Source organism: Triticum aestivum, unplaced genomic scaffold (assembly GCF_018294505.1).
Source record: "Triticum aestivum cultivar Chinese Spring unplaced genomic scaffold, IWGSC CS RefSeq v2.1 scaffold60258, whole genome shotgun sequence".
In the NCBI taxonomy this organism is placed as follows: domain Eukaryota; kingdom Viridiplantae; phylum Streptophyta; class Magnoliopsida; order Poales; family Poaceae; genus Triticum; species Triticum aestivum.
Window position 1 is genome coordinate 15130 of NW_025228251.1, and position 12952 is coordinate 28081.

The 12952-nt window shown below is 41.6% G+C and overlaps 2 protein-coding genes across 2 annotated transcripts; both read right to left on the reverse strand.

Annotated features, from left to right (window-relative positions):
• Positions 1-1547: 1547 nt before the first annotated feature.
• Positions 1548-2364, reverse strand: LOC123173684 (non-specific lipid-transfer protein 4.1). Its single transcript, XM_044589944.1, has one exon. The coding sequence runs from the start codon at positions 2127-2129 to the stop codon at positions 1782-1784; it is 348 nt and encodes a 115-aa protein (XP_044445879.1). The 5' UTR covers positions 2130-2364; the 3' UTR covers positions 1548-1781.
• Positions 2365-5091: 2727 nt separating this feature from the next.
• LOC123173686 (non-specific lipid-transfer protein 4.1) lies at positions 5092-5810 on the reverse strand. Its single transcript, XM_044589946.1, has one exon. It carries the CDS (start codon positions 5708-5710, stop codon positions 5363-5365), a length of 348 nt encoding a protein of 115 aa, XP_044445881.1. The 5' UTR covers positions 5711-5810; the 3' UTR covers positions 5092-5362.
• Between the last annotated feature and the right edge of the window lie 7142 nt (positions 5811-12952).

A 12952-nucleotide genomic window follows, 5' to 3' on the forward strand; every position in this document is an offset into this window, starting at 1 on the left:
GACGCTATGTCTTGGAGAGGATGGGTTTTGAAGACCATGAAAGTTTCGAAACCAAAAAAATTATCCTAAGTACCCATCATGGTGTGGATTTTCAAGTAAAGCTGTACAATGCTCAGAGTGTAACCCATTTTGGTTGCAAAAATTGGGAAGCACTTTGCAAGATGTATGGTTTTGATGAGGGTATGCTTGTTACCATGGATCTTGGTGATCCTACAATCGAGCAAGAGAGACCTACGATTTTTGTCAAAGTGGATACACCTCCAATTCTTCCCCCACGTGAGGTTAACATAGTTATTAAGTAATTTATATTGTTTATTTCAAAATAGTTGACAACTTATTCTCCATTGACAGCTTATTTTCATTCTTCAAAGAATGTGCGAAAGATGGTAGACAGAACCTACTACACCGAAGGCTCCGAACTAACTTATCAGGAGAAAAATCATCTGGTCGCATTTTGTACTGATCTTGAGAATTACAATGTCTACAATCGAACTCCTCAACATTATGGTCAATACGTGCCACTAGTGCACGTGTTGAACTACGGTAACTACCATGGAGATACCCTGGTAAGATTTTTTACTATTACGACATCCGTGCATCTTTTTGCACACTTCTAAAACTAGTACATCATATCATTGCTAACTACGAAGTTATTACTATGTTTTTCAACAGATAATCCCAAATGATTGTGTGCCTCATCTGATGTATACACACGGTAGCCTTCAAGTTTTGAACATACAACCAGGTCTTCCTACGAATCTGAACTGTCCATACCGGGTTTCTAATAGAAGTGGAGACATGACAATCAAAGAATGGAAAAAATGTATGGACAGTCGGAAGGAGCTTCTTGGAAGCAACGTTCAGCGAAGGGCAAAAATTGGAGACAGGATGATCGCCATTCTTCATAATGGAGAGTCAGGGTCTATATTGTTTTATGCTATTTTACCTTAAGAGTGTTTAGGTCCTACCTGATACTGATGATCATGTGTTAAGAACAATTATGTAGGGTTGGGTTCGATGACTATGAGGATGATGATCGTATGATTTATTATTAATAACGAGTAGAAGTTGTATGATGATGCATGATTAGTAGGACGAGTACTTGTTATTATATATGCTGATGTATGCGAGCATGCATGAGTTATTATATCAGCGGGTAAAATGAACATATATAGCAGCAGCGTTGGTAAACCAAGGACGAAGATATAAGAGAGGACACTTCTCTCTATTAGCTAGCTAATATAACAACCTAAAAATAACCCCCAAAACCCCTAAAGCAGCCACTTTCCAAAAAAAAACATGGACTTTTGGTCCCGGTTGGTGCCACCAACCGGGACCAAAGGCCCCCTAACTGGGCTCGGCGCACAGAGTCACGTGGAGGCACATTAGTCCCGGTTCTTGTTTGAACCGGGACTAATGGGTGGAGGTATTAGTAACGGCCCGTTAGTCCCGGTTCATGAACCGGGACTAAAGGCCCTCACGAACCGGGACTATTAGGTGTTTTTCTACTAGTGTAAGATCCATATATCAAAAGTGCACATGGTACAAAGAAGAACAAACTCATGAGTCCTCTCAAAAGGGTGAAGGAACAACCAAACATCAATATAACAGTGTGGCCTGCCATGCAGAGCTGGCCGGACGTAGGTACTCCTCTCGCTGTCACGCAGTGAGATAATATGAGAGCACTTATTCATATATATGTATATGTATGTGTATGACCTCAACGTACTCAGCGTAGATCGCTGGAGCTATATGCAGCCATGATGAGAAGAAGTGGTCGATCAACGAATCTTAGAACAGTCCACAGATGAGCTGATGGCGTAGGGGACGCTGACGCCGCACTTTGAAGGGATGCCGGCGGCCTTGCCAGCGTTGAGCCCACCAGCAGCGCTCTTGATGCACTTGCACGCTGCTTGCTTGTCAGCGGTGCTCCGGGCTGCACCGGCCAGACTCCTGACGCCGCTGCAGCAGGCCGCAGGCGGGTTGGCGCCGTTGCCGCGTGCATAGGAGATGCAGGGGCTCAAGGCAGAGGTCACCTGACCGCAGGATATCGCCGCATCGCAGGCTACGAGGAGCATAGCGGCCACCATGGCGACCAGCACGAGCTGAGTAGCTGCACCGCGAGCCATCCCTATCGAGTTTGCAGTAGTAGTGGTGTTGAGCTCAGCTGGAGATGGTGAGATGGGCTAGATTTGCTAAGTGATTGTACCGGTGAGGTGTTTCGTAGGGTGTGCATGGGCTTAAATAGAGCTGCTAACCAACATGTGATACCATTTGTAGTAAGTAAACTGTACACTATGATTGTGGCAAGTATTGCGTCCACAGGGATAAATTCGATTGGTGTGAGCCAATGCATAAATGTTTGTCGCTGGATGCTGGATTAGGTTGCTGGGTATATTATAGCATTTGGGAGACGGTTGGATGTTGGGTTGGGCCCATTGATCGACCAAGCATGCATACCTAGCGGTGGAGTGTGGTTCATTAGCGTGTGCAGCGCAGATTAATAACGACATGTACTCCTACAATGACCGACTGTGGAGTGGTTGAGTGCATTAATTTGGTTTGCTCGTGCAGGGCCACCGTTCAATCACCTTCATTGATGCAATATTCAGGGCTGCATTTTAATGATTAATTTGGTTTATATGAAGACATGTCTTTTGGGTAAATCTACCATGTATTATGTATGGCACGGTGCACCTGTATTCCGCTTCTGTGTTATAAAATATCGACTTTATTATGCAAATGGCTTTGGCGCATCCGGATCCTATAGCGGAATATGGGTGCGTTGCACCGCTCCCATCTATGGTCTTTTGATCAACAAGTGGCGCTACTAGGAATGAGGTTGGAGTACTTCTATCTTTTCAATGGACTTTAAATTTGTATGTATACTTATCCATGAACATAGGGAGTGGTAACTAAATTTACAATGCTATCAGCTCTGGAAGTTTTCCCTCCGTCTCTAGACACACCCACGTTGTTTTGGTCGGCACATCGAGCTCCTCAAATCGTCGGCAGAGCATTGTGCAAGCATGGACCAAATCAATGGGCCACGATGTTGTAGATGTGTACTATAATAGCGCTGGCGTATTAAATGGATCCAACGGCCACCTCTGCCGCGCAGGTCATTAAACTTCTCCGCTCTCTCATTTCACACACACCTCCTACCTTGTACTGCTACAAGGAATTAAAACCCAACTTCTTTGGGCAAAGTTAAAAAACCAACTTACATCGACTTTCTAGTCTGCAATATACCAGCCCGGGATGCATCTTCCTATAGATTCAAAGCGTACTAGTAGGAGCCATGGGGAACTTAGCAATATCTACGACACCCCAAATTTGGGCAACGGAGACTTGTGAAACAGTTTTTGACAGCTACGCCCTTATCCTATAAAGCTCACCTTTTTCCTTGGCCTGAGAACCACGTATGTGATGGAGATGCGATGGTAATAAGGCGGACCAAATGATAAATCATACATTTTGCAAGACAATGGCGCGGTGCCTATGAAGAGAATAGAAACCAAACATCTTGTCGTGCCCCGCCGTAAGTTTTCGCACCGAGGCCTTCTATGGAAAAATATGTTAGACCAGTTTTTTTTAGTAAATTTACATATTTCTATTTGTACTTCAATCAAAATATATGTTCATATTTTCTGGCAAAGCTAAAATGATATCAAAACTTACATACCAATCTGTATTCGGAAAATTCTAAAAATTTAGAACTTTTAGCCCTGAGATACACATTTTCGGCCACATTTTTACTAAAATCACTTGAATAAAATTAGATATATCTGTTTGAACTTCAATAAACATATGGAGTTCATATTTGCTACCGAAGATGAATAGTTATCTATATTCGGATACCAAACTGTATTTGGAAAATTCTACTGCCTCTGATCCAAAACAAGTATCGCAGCTTTAAATTAAGGTTAGATAAACCTTAGCTCAAAGATGCGACACTTATTATGGGTCGGAGGGAGTACAGTTTTTGATGGAAAAAGACTGAAATTATGTGGTTGTGCGATATTGGCAAGCAGCTGACGATCAACTATCCACTTTCAATGTGACACAACATAACTTTCTTGTTATTTTTCATACCATAAGCATTTAGTCCACGTACTCCAAGCTGAAGGCTATCACTAAAATTTACTAAAACTGCAAAAGTAATTGATAACATAGACTTACAATGACATCAATTTTGTAATATTCAAACAGTGTCTGATTAAAGTTTTTAATATCCAATCTAAAATGCTTGAAACAATAAGAAAAATCCGTGCAACTTATAGTTGCAATGCAGGCAGTGAATAAATCTCTCAATCAGGAAATGAAAAAAATTTGTTTATTGCCGCAAGTTATGTTTGCTTATTTTGGTCACATTACATTATTTCTTTCCTGAACTGATCTTGCGATTCTGTCAATTCAAAAACACAAAAACAACATATTATAGTTAAAGGCTTTACCAACCGTCATCGTGGGGAAAGTCATCGTCAAAACTATTTTTCATAAACTAAATAAGCATCATCTTTTTTTCCCTGAAAAGTTACCCATGATTGTCTCTTTTTTTCATGTGGATGAGGATACAACATAGAAAAAGATAATTGATCATCCCACGGTTACTGAAGCCATTACAGATCGAGCTATGTTGAGATGAAAAAGGTCAAACTTCAGTATAAATGCTTATATATAAATATATTTAAGGTATAGTATATTTTTGGAAAAAATCAAACACCTGACTCAAATTAGCATGGAGAGAATATTTCCATCCGTGCGCCTGTAGTGAAAAGTAGATATTAACTTTCTATTTGTGCAAGTATTTAGTGCCGTAGTCCACTCAGCTTTGTTATGTCATACCCTGTCAGAACGCCGGTTTATTACTGTGATTCGATCCATAATTACAAATTACAAATTTATAACAAATAGTTTTAGGGTGTGTTTTGTTGAGGAACCAAAATGAGTGAAATGCCATAGTCCCATTCCTAGTAAATTGTTGGGGTTCATTCCTACGTCTTGCTTGGAGCAACAAACTGGAATGGAATACTTTCCCAGTCTTGCATATATCAAAAGTGCTGAATAACATGCGCACGCAAGTAGAGCTGTTCAGCTGAGTATACAATCCATATATCAAAATTACACATGGTACAAAGTACAGCATACTCGGGGAGTGGAGGAACAACCAAACTCGGGCCGGCCATGCACAGCTGCTTGACGTACGTACTCCTCTCTCTCTCACGCAGTGAGATAATATGAGAGCATTTATTCATATATATATGTGTGTGTGCGTGTGTGTGACCTCAACATACTAAGCGTAGATCCAGCAACGATGGCGCAGGGGACGATGGCAACAGCGATGGCAGCAAGTGCTCGATCAGCGAATCTTAGAGCAGTCGACCGAAGAGCTGATGGCGTAGGGGACGCTAACGCCGCACTTTGTGGGGATGCCCGCGGCCTTGCCAGCGTTGAGCCCAGCAGCAGCGCTCTTGATACACTTGCACGCCGCTTGCTTGTCAGCGGTGCTCCGGGCTGAGCTGGCTAGACTCCTAACGCCGCTGCAGCAGGCCGCAGACGGGTTGGCGCCGTTGCCGCGTGCATAGGAGATGCAGGGGCTCAAGGCAGAGCTCACCTGACCGCACGATACGGCCGCCTCCGTGGCTGCGAGGAGCATAGCGGCCACCACGGCGACGAGCACGACCTGAGCAACAGCAGAATGGGCCATCACGATCAAGCTAGCTAGCACTAGTAGTGGTGGTGAGCTCAGGCAGAGATGATGAAATAGCTAGATTTGCTAAGTGATTGTAATGGTGAGGAGTTTCGTGGGGATGCATGGGCTTAAATAGGGCTTCTTGGTGTCGAGTATTGTGTCTACGTGTGCCAATTCAATTGATACCAGCAAATGCATGAATTTAGGTTGTTGGATGTTGGAATTGATTTATGGGTGTTAATGCATTTAGGAGATGATTGGTTGTTACCGTTTGGTTGGGCCGATGGATGGACCAAGCACTACATCCAGGCGTTCTAGCGGTGGAATGTGGTTGATTAGCGCAGCAGATTAATTATGAGACTAAGACATGTACGCAGTCATATAGTGGCCGACCATGGAGTAGTTGAGTGCATCTATGATGGTGAGCACGACCATTGAACTGTGCATATACGTACGTCATCATTTTTACCCAAAATACGCTCTGGCCTACCGAATCCAATAGCTCAGCTTGCAAGCGGAAACCGGATTTGCTTCCGATAGAAGCACAGCCGTGCATCTCGGAAAAGGGAAAAAATGTTTTTTCCATCCACAAGAGGTACTGATTTACTTGTTGTGGAGTCATGAATTTCTTATGTGAGAGGGAAAAATCATGGATTTTTTTGATCATGAGAGGCACTAATTTACTTCTCGTGGAGGCACGGATTTGCTTCCACGACAAGCACGGCCATGCATCTCAAAAAAGACAAAATATGTTCTTTTCCTTCCACGAGAGGCACTAATTTAGTTCTCGTGGAGGTGCGGATTTGCTTCCGCGAGAAGCTTGGTCATGCTCTTGGAAAGGGAAAACCGTGCTCTCGGTTCGGGGTTTTTTCGTCCGATTTTTTCGTGAAAAAAAGTTCGTCGAAAACTATCAACATACGATCTAGTTTTGAAGATCTCGATGCGAGGAATCCAACGGTGAAATGGTTCAGGATTTGGACACATGGTTGAGAGATAAAACATTTTGAATAAAAAATCTACGAAAAAGGAAAAATCCCAGGTTGCGACAAGTGGCGCACATGCAGTTCAACACATGTTGCACCATGGGAAGGTGTGAGTGACATTTACAAAGAGTACTCCTTCATCAGTGATTTCGGTAGTTGAGTGCATTAATTATGATGAGCTCGACAAGTGAACTATATCAATCTAGTTGTGCATGTGGTCATGCATGCCTGGGGATCATCTACCTTGCCTTACTTGGTCCCAATATCACATCTTAACATTCATTGGTACCATATTCAGAGCTACATTCCGAATTTTTATTTGTACATCATGCATGTTTTCTTAGAAGGTGATCCCACGATTCTAGCAACTCAAAAACACAAAAGGACACATGTTCATGTTAAGACCTTGATGTCCATCATCTTCTTGGTCGTCGTTACTATTATAGTCATTATTATTGTTGTTGTTGTTGTTGTTGTTGTTGTTACAATTTATTTGTGGGGAATGCCATTGCCAGTCTTGTTCTAAGAGAAAACAAAGGAACACTATCTCTTGTTTCCTCACAAGATACGCTTGCCTGTCTTTTTCGTGTGTGCACCACATTCAGAAACGAAATTGATCATTCCACGTTAACTCTAGTAATATATCAATGGAACTAAGTTGGTACGAAACCGGACGACATTCGATCTAAATGCATGTATAAATATATTCTTAGTTAATATATTTTCAGTTGTTTTACAAATACACATTCTAAATTACCACAAAGCAAAAATGTGCACTTGGGAGACTTGTAATTCAGCACCAAATGTCAATGTCCCCGTGGTTCACCTGGAGTGAATAGATGTTAATTTGCCTCTGTGCAAGTATTCAGTGCCATAGTCCACTCGGCTTTTTTTTAATGGTAAGTGCCTCATCCGTCAATGTAGCAGCATGTCTCATGGTGATTTACTACTGTTGATGGATGCATCATTAGAGCATCTCCAACCAGCAACACACTAAGCAGACCCCCAAAACACCCGCGGACGCGTCCGCGGACAGTGACCGGACAGCACACCAAAAACGTCCGCCACAACCACAAAACTCAAATTTTGTACCTCCGTACCCAAATAGCACAGACATGTAAATAAAAACCTATGTACTACGTACATAGCTAAAAGAACTATTGTCGAAGATGTTGACGGTCTCCTTGCCTGGGGCTAGGTAGATGGGAAAGTGCGGTAGCTCCTGCACGTGTGAAGATTCTGTCCCCTCCTCCACCTCCGCCTTCCCGTCCAATTCAATGAACAGTGCTTCCATCACCGCCTGTTTTATTCCGATGAACTGTCGGTTAGCCTCGACATAGACCTCGTCCAAGATGGAATCATGGACGGCGGTCTGTTCTACCATCTCCATCGCTTGGGCGGCCTCGTACTCCACCTTGGCATCCGCCATGGCGAAGCACGCAGACAGCCACACCTCCACCTACTCCCCTCTGTCTCCGTTGCCTCCTTCTTCACGGGCTCTGCTTTCTACAGCTGCTCCCCCTCCTCCTTATCCTCCTCCTCCTGCCCCACTTGCTCCTCTTCATCCTCCTCCTCATCCGCCACCTCCTCCTCCATGAGATAATACGAAGGCTTTTATTCGTGTGTGTGTGTGTGTGTGTGTGTGACCTCAACATACACATGGTGACCATTGGTTGATTAGCAAATCTTAGAGCAGTCGATGGAAGAGCTGATGGCGTAGGGGATGTTGACGCCACACTTGGAGGGAATGTCGGCGGCGTTGCCAGCGTTGAGCCTACCGGGAGCGCTCTTGATGCACCACTACAAGAAATATGTCAACTAATGACCTTCTGTCAGTGACCCTAGAAGAATTGGTCATAGATCTATGACCATTTGAGACCAATTGGTCAAAAGCTGTTCGGGGGGCTCCAAACCCTAAACCATTGCGACCATTTTGGTCAGAAAGATCGTAATTTCCATACACGAAATGGTCACAAAGCAAACAAGGTTGTTCCGCTGCCTTATTTCTAGTTGTTAACGACCAATATAGATGGCCATAGCCTTGTAGATTGTGGTGGGTTGTGATGACTAGGCGCCATCTCATCAGTTTTGCCTATGTGTCATGTCCATGTATCAATTTTTGCCCTAGGTTGTCAAGCAACCTATATTTCTGTTATTCCAAAAATTCCCAAATAATTCTCATAAATTGTTTGGATCATATCTTCATCAAATCTGTCAAAAACCTTCCTTTCCTAGTTCAAAAATAACTCAACAATATTCATTTTCCTATTTTGTTCAGAGTAGCAGTTTGTGAAGGAAGTACCACTTTGGCATGTCCAAATAGTATCCATTTTCTACAGTGCTTTCCTATGCCCAAATAACCATCCTCCACCAAATGCTAGCTCAATCCATTCATTATTTTGAGCCGAGCTTCAACATTTGTAGTTATGTCCAGTGTGGTAGTTTGCAAAGCAAGTACCACCTAGGCTCCTCCTTTTGAGCTGAAAATTTGTGAAGACGGTCTTCTTAGTAACTGATCATCCTCAGCCAAAACTCACGCCCATTAGCCATGTACATTTCCCGTACCGCTAATCAAACACTTGGCTGCTAATTCATGTTTGAGCATTGATCGGTCTCCTCGTGAGAATGTAATGTTGTAATTTTCTTCCTAGCACCTACCTGGTGAGTGCCCAACCCACTAGACATGCCTAGGCCGCCCAGAACACATGGCAATGTCACGGTCACGCGGTGACCATGCGGCGGGCATGCGAGCTTACGCGCTCTAGAGTTGGGGCCCTTTGCCATCGTCCAAACCTCGATGTCTCGCCATCAAACCATGTATTTCTGATTAAATAGATACTTATTTACCTAGAAATGATTTTTGGAAAAAATAAAGAGCAAACTATGAGGCAGCTGCAATTCAAATTTGACCCGCTTCCAGCTGAATCGACGAGAATTTATCTTCTTCACCCAACCAGCTGAATCGAGGTGGATCAAAACTTTTGACACCCAACCATTTTGTCAATTGTGCATTAAATATGTCCTAGTATTTAATAAAATTTATTAGGTCCAATTTTGCAACAAATATATGGTTGGTCCTTCACAAAAAAAACTCATTTCGGGCACTCGGAAAATGGAAAATGAATTTTCCGTGCAAAGTGAATGAAAACTCCCGTAGGCAACATTGTTTGGAATTCCAAGATGCATCCTTGTGCACAATATTAGATCATTTGAACAAACTATGACATGAATGTGGCCATAAGATTGATCATTTGGCTTGAAAGCCATGAATCTTCACACTTGATAGCTCATTTCTGAGAACACTTTTTTTAAAATAATTATCTTGTTACAAGTTTATTATTTTTCCTGGAAACTTGGTCACATATAATGACACAATGTGAAGGTTTTCCAATTTTTTGATTTTTTTTTGAATTTTTTATGCCCGTTTCAAAATGCGGTCAAAACGGCGGGAATGACCGTTCCTAGCTAGTGGTTGAATCTTGGAATTTTTTTGGTGTTTCTCTGATTAAATAGATACTTATGTACCTAGAAATGATTTTTAGAAAAAATAAAGAGAAAACTACGTGGCAACTACAGTTCAAATTTGACCCGCTTCCAACTGAATCAGCGGGAATTTGTCTTTTTCACCAGAGGTGGATCAAATTTTTTGACACCCAACCATTTGGTCAATTGTGAATTAAATATGGCCTAGTATTTTAGAAAAATGATTTGGTCCAATTTTGCAACAATTATTTGGGAGGTCCTTCACAAAAAAACCTCCCTTTGGGCACTCGAAAAATGGAAAATGGTTCTTTCGTCCAAAGAAAAAGAAAACTTCCTTAGGAAGCACTGTTTGCCATTCCAATATGCACCCTTGTGCATAATATGACATCATTTGAACAAACTATGCCATGAATTTGGCCATAAGTTTGATCATTTGGCTTGAAAGCCATTGATCTCCACACGTGATAGCTCGTTTCCGATAACACTTTTTTAAAATAATTGCCGTATTACAAGTTTATTATTTTTCTTGGAAACTTGGCCACATATAATGACACAATGCGAAGGTTTTCCAATTTTTTATTTTTTTTGAATTTTTTATGCCCGTTTCAAAATGCGGTAAAAATGGCGGGAATGACCGTTCCTAGCTAGTGGTTGAATCTTGAATTTTTTTTGGTGTTTCTCTCATTAAATATATACTTATGTACCTAGAAATGAATTTTGGAAAAAACAAAGAGCAAACTACGAGGCAGCTGCAGTTCAAATTTGACCCGCTTCCACCTGAATCGGCGGGAATTTGTCTTTTTCACCAGAGGTGGATCAAAACTTTTGACACCCAACCATTTGGTCAATTGTGCATTAAATATGGCCTAGTATTTTAGAGAAATGATTTAGTCCAATTCTGCAACAATTATTTGGGAGGTCCTTCACAAAAAAACCTCCTTTTGGGCACTCGAAAAATGGAAAATGGTTCTTTCGTCCAAAGAAAAAGAAAACTTCCTTAGGCAACATTGTTTGCCATTCCAATATGCACCCTTGTGCACAATATGAGATCATTTAAACAAACTATGCCATGAATGTGGCTATAAGATTGATCATTTGGCTTGAAAGCCATTGATCTCCACACGTGATAGCTCGTTTCTGAGAACACTTTTCAAAAATAATTGTCGTATTACAAGTTTATTATTTTTCCTGGGAACTTAGCCACATATAATGACACAATGCGAAGGTTTCCCAATTTTTTGATTTTTTTTTGAATTTTTTATGCCCGTTTACGGTCAAAACGATGGGACTGACCGTTCCTAGCTAGTGGTTGAATCTAGGATTTTTTGGTGTTTCTCTGATTAAATAGATACTTATGTACCTAGAAATGATTTTTGGAAAAAATAAAGAGCAAACTACGAGGCAGCTGTAGTTCAAATTTGACCCGCTTCCAACTGAGTCGGCGGGAATTTGTCTTTTTCACGAGAGGTGGATAAATTTTTTTTCCACCCAACCATTTGGTCAATTGTGCATTATATATGGCCTAGTATTTTAGAAAAAATGATTAGGTCCAATTTTGCAACAAATATATGGTAGGTCCTTCACAAAAAAACTCATTTTGGGCACTCGAAAAAATAGAAAATGAATTTTTCAACGAAAGAAACTGAAAAGTTCCTTAGGCAACATTGTTTGGAATTACAAGATGCACCCTTGTGCACGATATGAGATCGTTTGAACAAACTATGCCATGAATGTGGCCATAAGATCAATCATTTGGGTTGAAAGCCATGAATCTTCATGCATGATAGCTCATTTTTGAGAACACTATTTTAAAATAATTGCCGTATTACAAGTTTATTATTTTTTCGGGAAAGTTGGTCACATATAATGACACAATGAGAAGGTTTCCCAATTTTTTGATTTTTTTGAATATTTTATGCATGTTTCAAAATGCGGTCAAAACGTCGGGCTTGATCGTTCCTAGCTAGGGGTTGAATATTGGAAAACTTTTGATGTTTCTCTGATTAAGTAGATACTTATGTACCTAGAAATGATTTTTTGAAAAAATAAAGAGCAAACTATGAGGTAGCTGCAGCTCAAATTTGACCCGCTTCCAACTGAATCGGCAGAAATTTGTCTTTTTCACCAGAGGTGGATCAAAACTTTTTACACCCAACCATTTGGTCAATTGTGCATTAAATATGGCCTAGTATTTTAGAAAAATGTTTTGGTCCAATTTTTCTATAATTATTTGGTAGGTTCTTCACAAAAAAACCTCATTTCGGGCACTCGAAACATAAAAAATTAATTTTCCGTGCAAAGAAAATGAAAACTCTCTTAGACAACATTGTTTGGAATTCCAAGATGCACCTCGTGCAAATATTTGATAGCTTCTTCACAAAAAAATTTCATTTTGGACACTCAAAACATAAAAAATAAAATGGTGACATGATTTTACACTTTATTTTTATTTGACCACGACCAATTTTGAATGGTCATAACGTCCAATACTAAATGGTCATAATGTTATACACGTGTACTTTGTTCTGATTGGGCCATAGCCATCTCACGCGGATCATGCATCAAGCACCGTTGGATGCTCGTGGATCCAACGATAGCCCTCGCCCCCACCCTCTCACACACCTAGCCCTAACACAACCCCCCACGCCCCCACTTCCCCACCTTCTCCACCTTCTCTCCCTCTCTCCCTTCTGGATCCACCGCCGCCGCACACCACTCCTCCTTCTGGATCCCCCATCTCCTCGCCGCCGCGCCCCCCCTCTCGATCCACTCCTCTCCCTGCCCACCGCCC